Source organism: Protomyctophum bolini, assembly GCF_963924005.1.
Source record: "Protomyctophum bolini genome assembly, chromosome: 18".
In the NCBI taxonomy this organism is placed as follows: Eukaryota; Metazoa; Chordata; class Actinopteri; order Myctophiformes; family Myctophidae; genus Protomyctophum; species Protomyctophum bolini.
Genome location: NC_137879.1, coordinates 29509078 through 29523675, shown reverse-complemented (window position 1 = coordinate 29523675; position 14598 = coordinate 29509078). Strand labels below are relative to the sequence as shown.

General features: G+C 42.5%; 2 protein-coding genes across 3 annotated transcripts in view; one reads left to right on the top strand and one right to left on the bottom strand.

Moving 5' to 3' along the window:
- acsf2 (acyl-CoA synthetase family member 2) overlaps positions 1-14598 on the top strand; it is a 43594-nt gene that overhangs the window by 19526 nt on the left and 9470 nt on the right. For both annotated transcript variants that reach the window (XM_080788628.1, XM_080788627.1), the window contains exons 6-10: positions 250-412; positions 2244-2339; positions 2965-3116; positions 6485-6576; positions 7157-7233. In XM_080788628.1, the coding sequence (XP_080644754.1) occupies positions 250-412; positions 2244-2339; positions 2965-3116; positions 6485-6576; positions 7157-7233 (580 nt within the window). The remainder of the gene's footprint in view (positions 1-249; positions 413-2243; positions 2340-2964; positions 3117-6484; positions 6577-7156; positions 7234-14598) is intronic.
- chad (chondroadherin) overlaps positions 8184-14598 on the bottom strand; it is a 6669-nt gene continuing 254 nt past the window's right edge. Inside the window, exons 1-4 of the mRNA XM_080788629.1 lie at positions 13778-14598; positions 10682-10845; positions 10353-10498; positions 8184-9711 (exon numbers count right to left, since the gene is read on the bottom strand). The exon at positions 13778-14598 is cut by the window's right edge and continues 254 nt beyond it. Coding sequence (XP_080644755.1) covers positions 10357-10498; positions 10682-10845; positions 13778-14566 — 1095 coding nt within the window. The 5' untranslated portion in view covers positions 14567-14598 and the 3' untranslated portion in view covers positions 8184-9711; positions 10353-10356. The remainder of the gene's footprint in view (positions 9712-10352; positions 10499-10681; positions 10846-13777) is intronic.

Sequence of the window (14598 nt, the reverse complement as noted above, 5' to 3'; positions counted from 1 at the left end):
TAAAAGGCCAAAAGAAACACATTTATATTTCCAAAAGTTATTTTAACATTTGTAATTTTGTATTAAGTTGACACAATTATCCTACATGGTACATACTGTACATACCGGCCACCATACAGTGGCAATTAAATAACACTAATCTGGCATAAAGGAGAGAGTATTTTACAGAGCGATAAAACAAGTCTTGACAGCACATGACTTTGCTTAGTACCTCACTTGCACTGAACTTATTTACACTGTTTCCTTTAGGCTGCCAGAGCTTCGAACTGTGATCGTCACTGATAGCAGACAGCCAGGAATGTACCACTTGGAGGATGTAATGCAGGCAGCAAGCAGCCAGTATGTGCAGCAGCTTCACCTTCTGCAGAAGAAGCTGTCCTTTGATGACCCCATAAACATTCAGTTTACTTCGGTAACGTTTAAGTTCCATGACCACCTCTGTTACCAAGTGGGATTGTATATAGGCTGTTCGTCAGTAAGAAAACCCCTTAAAATGACATACTGGACAGGAGGCAGACTTGTAGGTGAAAAAATGTAGTGTTCCAGGCCTGGATAACATAGGTGAAAACTGAAGAAAAAAACAACTCAAACAACATCACTTAACAGAGAGTTGCCGAACCATTTTCCCTTTACATAGACTACTGACCCGGGTGACCTGACCCCACCCCTGGCCAAGTAATCACATTACTCTAGCAATCCACCCAAGATGCTCCCCATAATGAAATCCATCAGCTCTTCAGGCAATCAAGACGGCTTCCCCAATAACAGCATCTGCATAGATAAACACAAGCATTTTAGATTCATATGTCACAGCATAAATACCATAAATGTGTATTGTTGATCATGAATACAATGAACGTATGTCGTTGAACATCATCATAAATTACTCGAGTCTGACAGTCTGCTCTGTCACACCACCACTCGCAGAACAAAAGTTTAAATGTAATGGAGTGCCACACAATGGTCTCTATGCACACACGCTATTTTGGGAAGAACTTGGGTCCCTTCCCTACTTCCTTCATAGGTGTTACCGATAATACTCTGGCTCTGTTCCATTCTGGTCAAACAGAGATGCTATTGTGCATGTTGGCTCACTGGAAACACTTTGCCACACCAGTGGGTCTCAAAGTGTCCTTGAGTGGGTTCCAAATGGCCCCATATGGGTCTGTAACTGTGAGAGTGTACACATTTGTACACTCTCAGAGTTATGGGGGTCCTTGAAATTAAATTGAAAAGCACTGCACACTAAATGGAACAGAGTCTTAATTAGTATGATAGTATCATCGGTAACACCTGTGAAAGAAGTAGGGAAGCGACCCGGAAGTAGGAAGAGTTCTAATCTGTGTGCATTGAGTCATTTGGCGTTGGCATCTACAGACGCTATCACTCTCTATAATAGTGTCTGATAAATGTGTGGTACAGGTTTTCCCTGTGGTACAAGTCGTGTCACATATTTCCTTATTGCTGTTGAAACATTAAGAAACATTTTACATTGTTGCCTGCTGCACCTGGCATTATATCTGCCCAACAGTGTTTATTTTATTCTGCTGTGTGTGCAACACTGAACCATGACACAGGTTCCGCCACCTGTTAACATTAGAATAACGATCATATACATATTCTCATTCTCCACAATAATCATTTTAACTGTATTGCTCTGATCCGGGTGAAATAAGGGACGTACCAAAACGCACACATGCACACATACAAGTACACACACAAGCACGCATGCACACACAATGGGAGTGTACCTCCGTCGTTCTATTCACTCTCTTCTCTTTCTCTCTGGCTCTCTGTTATTTCTGCAATCCCTTCCTTCTGACAATCAGCAAAGCGCTCTTGAAATTTAATTTAGGTAGGCTGCCTAAACGTCATTCTCATCTATATTTTTGCCGTATAAATCAATGGTCAAACTTTACACACTGTCAAGTTTGAATTAATCAATTCCTTGTTGAAATATACATCAAGTTTTGGTAGTCTGTGCCGTGCATCAATGTCCCAAGATAGACCAAATTCGTCTTTCAGAACAAAAGACGTATCGATTTTTGATATGTCCACTTGACACCTCCAGTGTGGCTAGAGCAGTTGTAAACGATAATACGAGCGCCTCATGATTTCAGTCTGTCAGGGTCTTAATTGTTTATTGGGGTTCTCCAAGTACTGGCCGCCATGAAAAAATCCATTGTGAGCCAAATAATGTGGTTGTAAGAGCAAGGTTATTAAAACATAAATTCTGTCAACAGGGCACTACCGGGGCCCCAAAAGGTGCCACTCTGTCGCATCATAACATTGTCAACAATGCCTACTTTGTTGGCCTGCGAGTGGGCTATAACTGGAGGGTGAGTATAAATGTACTGTAAAGATTAGTCTGAACTTTTCTGTTTTATTGGCAGCTATAAAAAAATATCCTTAAGGTGGAGGTAGATTCTTTATTTTGACATAGAAGAATGGAACCAAGTGGTTCCATTTGTACGCTATGCTGAACCAATCTGAAAACATCGTACACATCGTAAAAAAAAAGAAGGAAAAACAGCGCCGACAGACTGTTGACGCCACGTCAACAGTCTGTATTGAGAGACTAGTTCCAAACTACAATTTAGCTGGGGTGTCCTCCTAGGTGTCCGTGAACCCCACATTGAGATTGAATCACCTGCCCTTCATTATTATCTAAATGTACCACACTACCCCTTTATCCTCCATTCAAATATACGGGTAGAAAAAAGGCACTGAGCTACATAGCATTTAGCCTCGGAAACCCAGACGTTTTTATTTCCACAGAATTTGGATCATAGGACATGCTTCCATTGAAGGCCAGAATTAGTGAGGGTGGCCTGTTGCACTTTCACTGCTGGGGCACAAAGCCGTGTTCGACTCATCAACTGTAGTACATGTGCGGTATTGTAAGCTAGGCATTACAATCCACTCTGTATGTCCCTCTTATGATACGATCTGTTTCTCTTCCAGCCCCATACTCGTGCCTGTCTCCCTGTGCCCATGTACCACTGTTTTGGCTCCGTGGGAGGTGGTATGTGTATGGCCGTTCACGGGATCTCCCTGATCTTCCCCTCGGCTGGCTACGATGGGCGGAGCAACCTGGCAGCTCTAGAGAGTGAAAGGTAATCAATCTATTTATTTTTAACCTCCTGAACCCAAGCTAAAATCAGTGTCCCGCACATTCCGTGTTGACACAGCTGTGAGGATTCTCTGACCAATCGGTACTCTCAAGCTTTACCATCTAGTCCTAGTACAGCACCAAAAGAGTGGGGCCAGATTTGTACCTCACTCGGCTCTCAAAAGACCGGGTCCTTGTATATGGAAACGACTGCAAATGCAGGCAGTGCGGTACACGTCCTGGTATATGGAAACTCAACTGGAGTTGAGCAAAGGAGAGTTACAGTAAGTGTATGTTCGAAAAGACAGCGAAGGAAGGAGGTCAAATGACACTACTGTGAGAAGGTGAGGAATTGCGTTCAGCAAATGACTCTTCATCTGTCTAGAAGGGGCTTCAATAAGTCGCCAAGCGAGAGTTTGTTGCCAACTACAAGACCAAAACCTTCCATGCTATGGATGACGTCAGACTGGCAAATTACCTCAATATTAGTATATGGATATATGTCAGAACCTGTTTTGACAATCCATATGTTGATCCTTCCCCATCCATCCTTCCTCTTCAATGTCTCCCTTTTGACTGATACCTGTCCATTTAGTTAGTTAGTTAGTTTATTTTTATTTTGGTCATTTGTTAAAAACAATACAGTTGATATAGGCATATATTAGCCTGCAACTTAGTCAACAAGGTGACTATTTGGCCGAAAAGGTTAGGGCTGAAGCCGAAGCTTATATTGCCCACCTTATCACAAAAAAAAATATATATGAAATAGGATAGAAGTACACAGTTTATGAATATACAAAGAAAATGAGCTTCAAATATTACATTTCAGAGCTAAACCAAACAAACAAACAAAAAAACGGAGAAGAAAAAGAAAATCTAAAAAGAAAAGGAAAACTTGTTTGCATTAATTGCTACATTCAACAGATTTTAGAAATTATTATACTAGTTATTTATAATGATGGTAGTACCAACATTAATAATAATAATAACATACTATATTATATAATATACAATATATAATTTACATTACCATTCATTTATTGCTATATACCTATCAATGACCTTTTAAAACTAGACGGGCTTGCCCCAAAGTTATTTGTGCAGCCACGCCCGGCAGCCGGCGAAAACTAGATTTCTCAACAGGCCCGAAAATGAAGGCTCGGCCCTACCTGTGCTCTCATCAAACCCTGTACACTCAAGACACTGCCACCGCTGTCACCCTTAGATCTCCATATGGAGCCGACCTGTTCTGACATTCCATATGTTCCATACCTCATCAAACCCTGTACACACAAGACACGCTCAATATATGGCTAATGCACGGCTGCACGCGACCTCACCCTTATTTTTCGCCCCCAGGCGTTTTAACGTGTTTGTGTGGCTAATGTGTACCGTAACAATTGGTACATGGTGGTATTGAAAGAATATTTTTAAACATGTTTGTTCGTTTCCAAATGTAGCTTTTTTTATGACCCCATCGTACCTGCTCTATGGTACTTGTATCATCATTTGAAAAGCACCATCTAGACATAGGGCTGGATTTTGAAGGTGCGTTTTACCATGTGGTAATACATAAATTGGCCTCGCTCTGCGCACAATCGTATTATGAAAGCCTTATCGTCCCGTGTTGAACGCACACACATATGGAATACGACGTTGCTGAATATTTTAGCATTGTGGGAGTGTCCATATGTTAATTATTTTCGCTTTGCGCAATTTGCTATTAAGCCCCTTGACCTGCGCATAACGATTAGACGTGGGTCTAGGCACCTCATAAACGCAAAAAGAATTTAAAGCACTGTTTGATTTTACACTTGAGCGGCTCTGGGACGCTGCTGGAGTGTTGCCAAGTCTGTTTATTATAAGCGGCTTCTTTTTCTGTAAAGTTGCTTGTAAATATTGGTAGTTGTGGTTGCTTTTCTTGTTTCTAAAGGTTTCTCCTAATGTTGTTTAAACCAGTGATCCTCACACAGCACATTCCCATGTCAAGGATCCCCAGATTAATGCATTTGCCCAACTTAAGGACGGCTAATACAAAAATGTAATTAAAATGTTACTTTTGAAAATAGCAGATCTACCAGCTCACAATGAATCACATTCATTCATTAAAACTATGAACTCTGACTGCAGGCGGATATATAATGATCATTATAACAATGTGCAAGAAAATATTTAAAAATATGGAAGGACTTTATATTTGTGGACAATCAAAATATGTTTTTTATTTTAATGTGGTGTCATTAAAATTAATCTGGATATAGCAGACTCACTATCTAGAAAATAAAAACATGGCACTTCATTTAAAATAGGTTACAGACCCCTGTTATATGCGCTTATTTTGGGATTATTTTTATAGACCTATTTACTTGTTTCTATGAGACATGGCAACAGCCAGCAAAAGACGCATCCATTCTTTTTGAAAGGTTGAGATTAGAAACGACCATAATTATTTCATTTCTCAACCTTAAAAATAAATAAAAACATCTCCATAATCCTTGAGAGGTTTGCTTTCATACGCTGTATCACACTCGATCCAAGTCTTCTTCAATAAAATGCTACGAGCGAAGACCATACCATCACGGGCATACGCACCACGCATTCAACTCATTACTCATTTCAAATATAATATAATTATAATTTAAATTAAAATATAATTTTACTGGTGTTTCTCAATAGAAACAACTTATTTTGAGGCATAAAGGTGACAGCATGCAGTGCAATAGGAATAATTAACCCAAATGTGACAAAGTCATATGTCATGTCTTCTATGGTGCCAGCCTGAAGAAATGTAATAATAACGATCCCCAAAGTGCGCATTCCGTATGTGACATCAGCTGACTGGTAAAGAAAATAGTACGGACATGTTGATTGGGTAACTCTCAAACACGCCTTAAACACTCCCATGACTAATTCAAGGCCGTTTTGCGCACTCCACGGGGTGTCGAAAGCGCTTCTTAACATGCTTAAAATTGCAATATGACATACCTCACGCCCCCAGCTCATATTACTGTAATAGGTAAAACGCACCTTCAAAATCTAGCCCATAATGTCTAAATGCTATCTGGATCAACCGCCTTGAAAGTATGCCAAACAAAAACCAGCTTGACCTGTTAAAGCTGTTAAAAGGTTTTACCTAAAAGATATACATCTTTCAGGTGAAAGATGTACGGTATGTCTTGTTTTGTTTCTTGATGACAAAGTCATATGATTTGTCACACACGTCAACGCAGTGAAATTTGCATTTGACCCATCTCTTGGATTATTTTCAGTTTCTTCTACCACCAACATAACACAGCATATTTATGAGATTGAGAGTTAGCCTACTCTTACTGCAGATGGATTCTGTTCATGTGTCCTCTCTTAACGTCACAGGTGCACCTTCCTCTATGGTACTCCTACCATGTTTGTCGACATGATTAATCAGCCAGACCTCAAGAAGTTTGACTTGTCATCAGTAAGTGCCGGTGAGTGTGACAGCTGTAAACTGCTTTCTTTCATGGAACCTGGAACGACAGGGCTTTCCCTGTGGCTGCCCCTTCCCTCTGGAATGCACTCCCCAAACCCCCCAAACCTGCCCTGAAAGTTAAATCGGAAAAGCAATTGACCTATAGCAAAACCCCTCCCCAAACTGCTATGGTCCAATCACAGCTAAGCATAACATGGGTTAGAGTGACAAACCTCTCCAATAGTTTTCCTATATGATAAAAAAAAGAAATGTCACGAGTGTTCGAGTGAATATGGCAGGCCTTGTTGACGAATTTGGAAGAGATTTTGAAGGTCTGGTTCCAAAAATGAACCAGTGGGAGAGGCCGGGGCTTAGCTATAGGTGAATTCTGATCTTATTTGCTTATCGGAGTTGTTTTTTCCCCCCCTGGCCGCACGCACACACAGCAACTTTGAGTACTATTATTATTCAAGCAGTTCCAGTTTTCAAATGAAAATCTGTTATCTTCTATGACACCACCATGGTGGTACAACAGATTCTCTGGCTTCTCTGAATGTGAAAATAATTCCATTGTTCTGCTCATTGTTTGTGTGATCTAGCTATCATGGCCGGTGCCCCCTGCCCTCCTGAAGTCGTGGGGAACGTAATCACTCACATGGGCATCCCAGGCATCACAGTGAGTACAGCACTCACTTTGGAAAATGTTGACAGTAGCTTGCAGTTCTCGGTAATGCAATGAAGCCGTTTGTACAGCAGAGGGAGACATACACTTAGAGGATTAAACCCAAAAGTCAATCTTTATATGAACCAAACAAGGCTCAGTTTTGTAGAGATTTATTGGATATGAGCAATTATCACTTCCATCCAAAAGTCAGAGAAATGTTCAATATACATGATATACTTATGTGTGCGAGTCAACACTTGATGTGTGTTGCCACAGAAGGAAAATTGCACATACAAACCACCTTGCTGTTTTCACCTTTCATTGTTTCAAGGTTTCAAGGTTTAAAGACATGGCATATTTCCCTCCTCTTCTCAACCTAACTCTTGTCTACTGTATAAACAATAACGGCAATAAACAACAATTGGCTTAAATACAAGGAAACAGGTCAGTGGGAAGGTGAAATATAGTACTGGAAAAGAAAAAACTTAGCAATTTGGGACTTTGACCATTTTTCATTGCTACTTGGTAACTTTGATCCACCCCACATCTCTATCGCCCCGGTGTCTCATTAGCTTCTCTTGGAAAGGGTCCTCGGCTGCATTGTCACATCACTTGGTTTTCTTTGAGGGGGTTCCAGGCGACCCCAGTGAAATGAGCCCTGTTCTATTTGTCGGCTATTTCTTAAAATGTGGACAAAATCCTTTGAGTCTGTGACCATATACATATCAATTTGGGGGTCCTTGAGATGAAAATGAGAAATGCAAGACAGAGAACAGAGAGGTAACATAATGTTTTGCTTCATTGTACGGCTGTGTCAAGCAGCGTGGAAGTACAGATTAACCGTTACAAATTACAACAATAAATACAAATGACAGTGTGAGGAGTTGTATTATGTAGGATTATGACGTTGCTGTCGGGAAGAAACAACCCAACTCCATTTGAGGTTTTTGATTTTTTCCCCCCATAAATCAATGTTATTGAACACCCTTTACGTCTGTGTGATTGGTTAAACAAATATTAAACCAATGAAAATATTAAACGGCGCTTTGGAAAACCTCTTAATTCCATTGGACCCTCAAACTGTCTGTTAAAGCAGCTAACTCCACCACCTCTTCCCCTCTCATGCAAGTAATATTGGCAATATATAAAGTCACAATACTACCTCAATCTTGGTATTCAATACCAACTTTGAAGAGGCAGTATTGCAAAATACAAGGTTTTCATTTCCTGAAAAATGTCTATTTTTCATTTCCTGAAAAATGAATATTTTGGAGTTACGTGGTTTGTTCCCGACAGCAGAGATACAGAAAGTATCTTGGTATATGCAAGGGCATCGGAGAGTTTACAAATGTAACCAAATGGACCTGTAAAACACTCTCAGGGGCAGTGCATTACCACGGTACCATCCGGAGGGTCCTCCCGCTGTAAAGTCGCTGTCAAAAGGTGCAGAGAACAAACACATGGGCAACTACCCGCTCAACGGCTGTGGGATGCTTGTCAAATTCCTCATCGGTTTAGAGAAGGGGTTGAAAGGGGAGTGTGTGCGCGTATGTGTGTGAACTTGCTCCTACTTAGACAAGTTGTGTCTAGGCTAAAGGCACCTCAATGAGTGCCATGGAGGAATGACTGGGTGCGGTGCAGGTTTTACTTCCAATCACACACTTTTGGGCCTTAAACTCACTATTCACTCATTAACACAACTTTGAGCAGAGAGGGAAGATCTACCTGTGAAGTCTGATGGATTGAAAATGTGGGCACATTGATTCAGCCCGCCATGATGGCACATGCAGGGGGACCTCTGGTTTAGGCATTGCCATTGAGAAGAATAAATGAAACGTCAATATAAAGTAGCTAAATACGGTGTATAGCCACCATGAGTTCACGGGCGCAACTTAATACTGAAACATTTGACATGTTATTCAGGGGACACCATTCATCCACTTTAATATTCCATTGTTTGTTTTGGCATTTTCCTGTATTGAGAGATGGAAAAATGCATCCTCGGGCACTGCTCCAGTATCTTTCTGGTGTGTTCAAAAACAGTCCATCTGGTTTAAATCGTTTTCATACTTATTAGAAATTCTGTAACGACCCGTGCCCTGCAGGTGGGTACATTGTTAGCCTGGAAGCATACTCCCCCAGCATAAGAAATGCTTAGCCAAAGGAAGAAGGGTTGTGCTTTCAATAACCTTCTGTATATTTCCCAGCATACAATTCCCCTCATTCATACAGGTGCATTATTTATTTGTGTTTTAGTCTGAAGGTTCTTTCTTCATCTTGTTTACAAGTTTCTCTCAAGTCTTTTCGTCATTTATTTAGGTCATGCATGAGCATTTGTGTGTGTGGGTATGTGTTTGGGTTCATTTGCACTCGTGACGATATGTGGCAGATGAATAGACGGAGCTTAGAAGTAGTGTTGGTTTATAGCGTCGCCTTCTTTGCACATGTTGACGACGGGGACCCGGACTACAGGCCTCTCCTCGGCATCTCCTGCGGAAACACACAAAGTCAGCAGCCAAGTCAAACAGTCTGCCCTCCAGCTGGAAGACCCTGTGACCTGGACCCAGCTCACTGGACCCCAGGGCCGGCACGGAAAAGTTCAGACGGGGACAGAGTGAGGCAGGAACACAGAGTTCTGCGGGTAGGATGAGGGGAAGGGAGAGGAATGGAAAATGATGGCAAGGCCGGTCGGTTATGAAGCCTCTCCAAAACCACCTTCTTCCTCAAAGTGGTGATGGTCTGAATCCAGCGTCCTATTGTGAAAGGGTCCGGCCTAAAAACCCGTAGCAATTATCATGGGAGTTCATCTGGAGCAAAATGAAATTGGCTGTGATAAAGGCCACAGGTCCCGCGACATATACTCAAAGATAGTCATTACTGAGGGCTGCCCCAGGAGATGCGGTCAACATAATCATCAAGCAATTTAGCAAAGGTTGATGTCAAGCTTCTTGCAGGATCTGAAAGGTTTTCATTCCAAAATCTAAAACTATTGCTTGAGTCAGTATCTTAATTGTGTAAATTATCAAATTCACACAAATGCATGTTAATGCATTTGTGTGAATTTGTGCAGTTATGCCAGTGTCTAGCAAAGAGTCATTCGTTGGAGAAGGTTGAATGTTTGGGAAATATACCTGTTCAATGGCGTGTACCCTTCTTGGATCGCTTAGTTTTGACTTTGCAGCCACTGAAGGCAGTGCTGTCTCGGACCTGTTTGCCTCTGTGTTGAGATGGCGAGGCACACAGTGCATCAGGGCGATGGCGGCTGGTGTCCATCCACCTGTGGATGGGGGAAATAAAATGTCTTAAAGAATAAAAAAGTCTGATAATAAAAACAAACCTAAATCAGCTCTCGTAAAATAAAGCCTTGAAATGCTGGCTCCATATTGATGGATCACACTACATAGATTGGCTACTGCCCTATGGGCCACATACTTACTTACTACATGGATGAGACGCCTACCTTCGTAGAGGGGCAAGTTGGCATGTGCAGCTCCAAAGGTTGTTGGAGAGGGTGAGATTGGTGATGGTACCAAACTCTAGGCTTTTCGGAAGCGACCTCAGCTTGTTGTTGTCCAGGTGCAACGACTTGACTGCTGTCACACCAGTGAATGCACCATCAGAGAACTGGAGCAGGCAATATGATAGTTATTTCCACCTCAAAGCCTTCATTTATTCAACTATAAAACTATTTGTTTTACAACCACTCAGAAAGCATAGTACATAATCAAATTCCCAGAAAGTGTACCCATTTTATAAACCATATTGTGGCTTGCGATTAGATCGATGTCTTTTTGACCGTGCAGGCGTGCATAGCTCTAAGGATGGCGGTTGTCTGTTGGTTGGTTGAACTATCTGTCTGTTCATGACTTTGGTCCAGTCCCAATTTAAACAACATATTATTGTTGTCATGCAGAAGCCTTGTATTTATTTATTTACCATTTTTCCCCCCTTTGGTAGATGAATGCCCTACTTTGTTGTCTCGCAAAAAAATTGCTGATATACCTGTACAAGCGTCACAGTTGCAGGAAATACTATAACCTTATTTATGTAGTATACTCTAACCAGGTAAGCCCCCGGGCGTTTTTTTCCTTTTATTTTTGTCTTCTACGTTTGTCTTTTGAAGTTCAGCACCTGCCTTCAAATGATATGTGGATGTGTGTGACCTTCCTTCATCCTCAAGCCACCGGTGCACCCCAGCTTTTATGACACTTTAGTCTTGCTCCGGCACTGCATTTTGTTTAGTTGAAAAGTCATTGCTTTCACGTTTCCCGGGGAATCTCTTCTGGACTTAAAAGCATCCTCTCATGCCCGTTTATGCAATGTAAACTTGGCGCCTGTCCCACCCCTTTTCTCTTGCCTGAACTTCATAGGTGTCTGTGAGGCTGCTAAAAACGTCACAATGGTGCTAGATTAGCTGATGTTCATCGTTCGTTCAACTTTGGCCTCTTCAGGAGGAAGAGGAAGGGGGGATTCTGCTGACATAGGCCTGGCATGAGAAAGAGGCCAGGCTTTGACCGACTGTCTTATGTAAGCTTATAGGAGAGATGAGGCTGTTGAAGTGACTTTTTTGGAAATTTCCACTGCAGAGCAATGAGAACACAGAAGTGGAGGGTCTGGTAATTTGAAGCAATGGAAGATGGATGACGCCCAGCATGGCCAGGTTGTTTTTGCCCTCTCTCTCCTCCTCTATTTCTCTCTCGTCAAGCCGCTTCACTGCCAGGAAGGCTTGCAAAGGGCCCATTTGTCTATTCACTTGGGGAGATGGCAAGCTAAAAATACTCCTCTTCATAGGCCATGGAACACCCTGCCTCTTGTTTACCTGTCTCCTAACCCTTCCTGACCTGTTTACAGGACCCTCCTACCGAGAGGAGAAAACACACCAAGCTGAAAATAACACTTGTGTAATAATTAGGCTGGGACATGCTTGGCCAAGAGCCAGCAAACAAAAACACCCTAAAAATACCCACATTTGCCTGGAAAAAGGGACTTAATCTCTCCTTTTAGACGCATGCTTTACACAGTCACAGCGTGAGAAGTTTGTTATTTTACAATTTTATCCTCTGGGATACCTCCATACCGTGCCATGGGTACACTCAAATATTGGATGAACCTCAAGTATGAAGTAAATGTAGAGTCTGGAATGTCTGAAGAGCAGCCTCCTTGGTGCAGCACGTGGCATGCACTCACTGTATACTGTCATTATAAAGCTGTGCAAGGCCTGGATAGACAGAAGGACTCCTACTCTTACTGTGCAAACAAAACGTCTGTCTCATGTCCAAGACTAAGTATCACTTTAGATGCTTGAAATTCTTAGGCTTCATTTATGCTTTGGCAAAAAAAAGTATTGTGTGATGCATCGCTGGAATAAGTAGACACTATTTTAGGAATATTTCAGTATTTTTGTTGTGACACTTTTTTTCACTGAAGCGTAGATCAGGCTTCAATCTACACAGCTTTTCATTGTTAGAAATTTCAACCTGTCCCTATTTTGGGCATGTCATTATTGGTGAATTTTTGTTTAGATATTGAGCTTTTAGATGAGCTAATTTTGCCACATGACACCATCAGATGATGAAGTATAAAATAGGCTGTTTTGTTTTGTTTTAACGGCATGTTGTGCATAGCAAGTCACATTGCCTGGAGAAGTATGTTTCTCACAGTGATGGATTATATAGTCACTGGGCATTGTTCACATTTTAATTAATATAGGTACTGTAGTGCTCTCTACAAACGTTATGGGAATGAATTCCATGTGTGGTTTGCCAGCTACCGCACAAAGATCCTGCACCGTGAAGACTAGCACTAAACACATGAGACCTGCTTTGGTTGCCATATGCACCTAGTGTTTGGATGCATGCATTATTGGGGTGCAGTGAGACGGATGGAGTGGCAGGACCAGTGCACTGACCGTCCACTCAGTAAATATACTTTCAGTCTTCAGCACCACATCAACTTCACAGGTTATGTAATCCATAATCCTGGCTGGTTCCTAATATATTATGTTGTCGTTTAACACCTGGCTCCAGGCATATACATAAAACCGTGGCCCTGGGGTTAGAAACTTTTCTTTTGGCTGCCAATAAGGCGGAGTTGACCATTAGTGAGCCAAGCCAATATGTGTAAACTATGCTGAAGAAATATGGTAAATAGAGGCAAGTCAAATGCAAACCAAACAAATACCAAGGCAACGATACAAAGACCTTTTCACAAGATGAATTGATAATAGTGGCTTTGATATAATTATTTATGAAAATATAGACGTATAGAGGAGACAAAATATACCACTATGTTTTACTTACCTTGGTATAGTCTTGCTGACTGCGTATAACATTTATATCTCACTGCTTGTTAAATATATTTTGAATATATGAGAGGAGTACTTATTTTAGCGTAGCTTGCAAGTAATATCACTACTTATTTAGATTTTCATACCCCAACAACACCTTGCTATAACAATCTGAGGCCCCATATCTAGTGACTTCCATGGGACCAAATATATTCTATCTAAAATCAATATTTTCACACTGTCCATTTGCACAGAGAGTCGGACACCAACCTTCTCCAGCCCCATGTTGTCCAGGTGTAGTTTCTCCATGTAGCGTCCAAAGCTCTGGAAGGCGATATCTGGGATGGTCCTCATGGGGTTCCTGCCCAGTGTGAGCTCCTCCACCACCCTGAGCTTGCTCATAGCAGTGATGGGATAGGTGGACAGCTTGTTCCTGTCCAGGTGCAGTATGGCCAGGTTCTCCACGTCGTCCGTAGAGCCCGGGTGCAGGGTGCTCAGCTCATTGCCACTCATGTGCAGCCAGCGCAGGTTTTTGGCTCCGGTGAAGGTGCCCGGTCGCAGCTCGTGGAGCTTGTTGTCGTTGAGCTGCAGAATGAAGAGGTTGCTCATGGGCGAGAAGATGCCCTTGGGCAGGTCGCTGATGTGGTTCCCGTCCAGGTAGAGATAGGTGAGGTCGGCCAAGTCCTCGAAGGCGCCGGGCTTGATGCTGCTGATCTCGTTGTTGGACAGGTAGAGGTAGACGAGCTTCTTCAGTCCCTTGAAGGCCTGGGCGCCGATCTCGCGGATCTGGCAGTGCTGGAGGTGCAGCGAGATGAGCCCCTTGCTCTCGCTGAAGGAGCCCGTGCGCAGGTTGCCCAGGTTGTTCCGCTGCAGGTTCAGCAGACGGGTGACTTCTGACACCGGCGGTATCTTTTTCAGCCCCACGTTGTCACAGATGACGTGCTGGAGGTCACCGTGGCAGTGGCACAGACTGGGGCACTGGCCCGGGGCTCCCCATACTGCGGCGGGGCCCAGAACCGAGAGGCACGTCCCCAGCATCAGCAGACTCGCACACCGCATGCTGACTGTTAGTACACCTGCTAGGTTCTAGT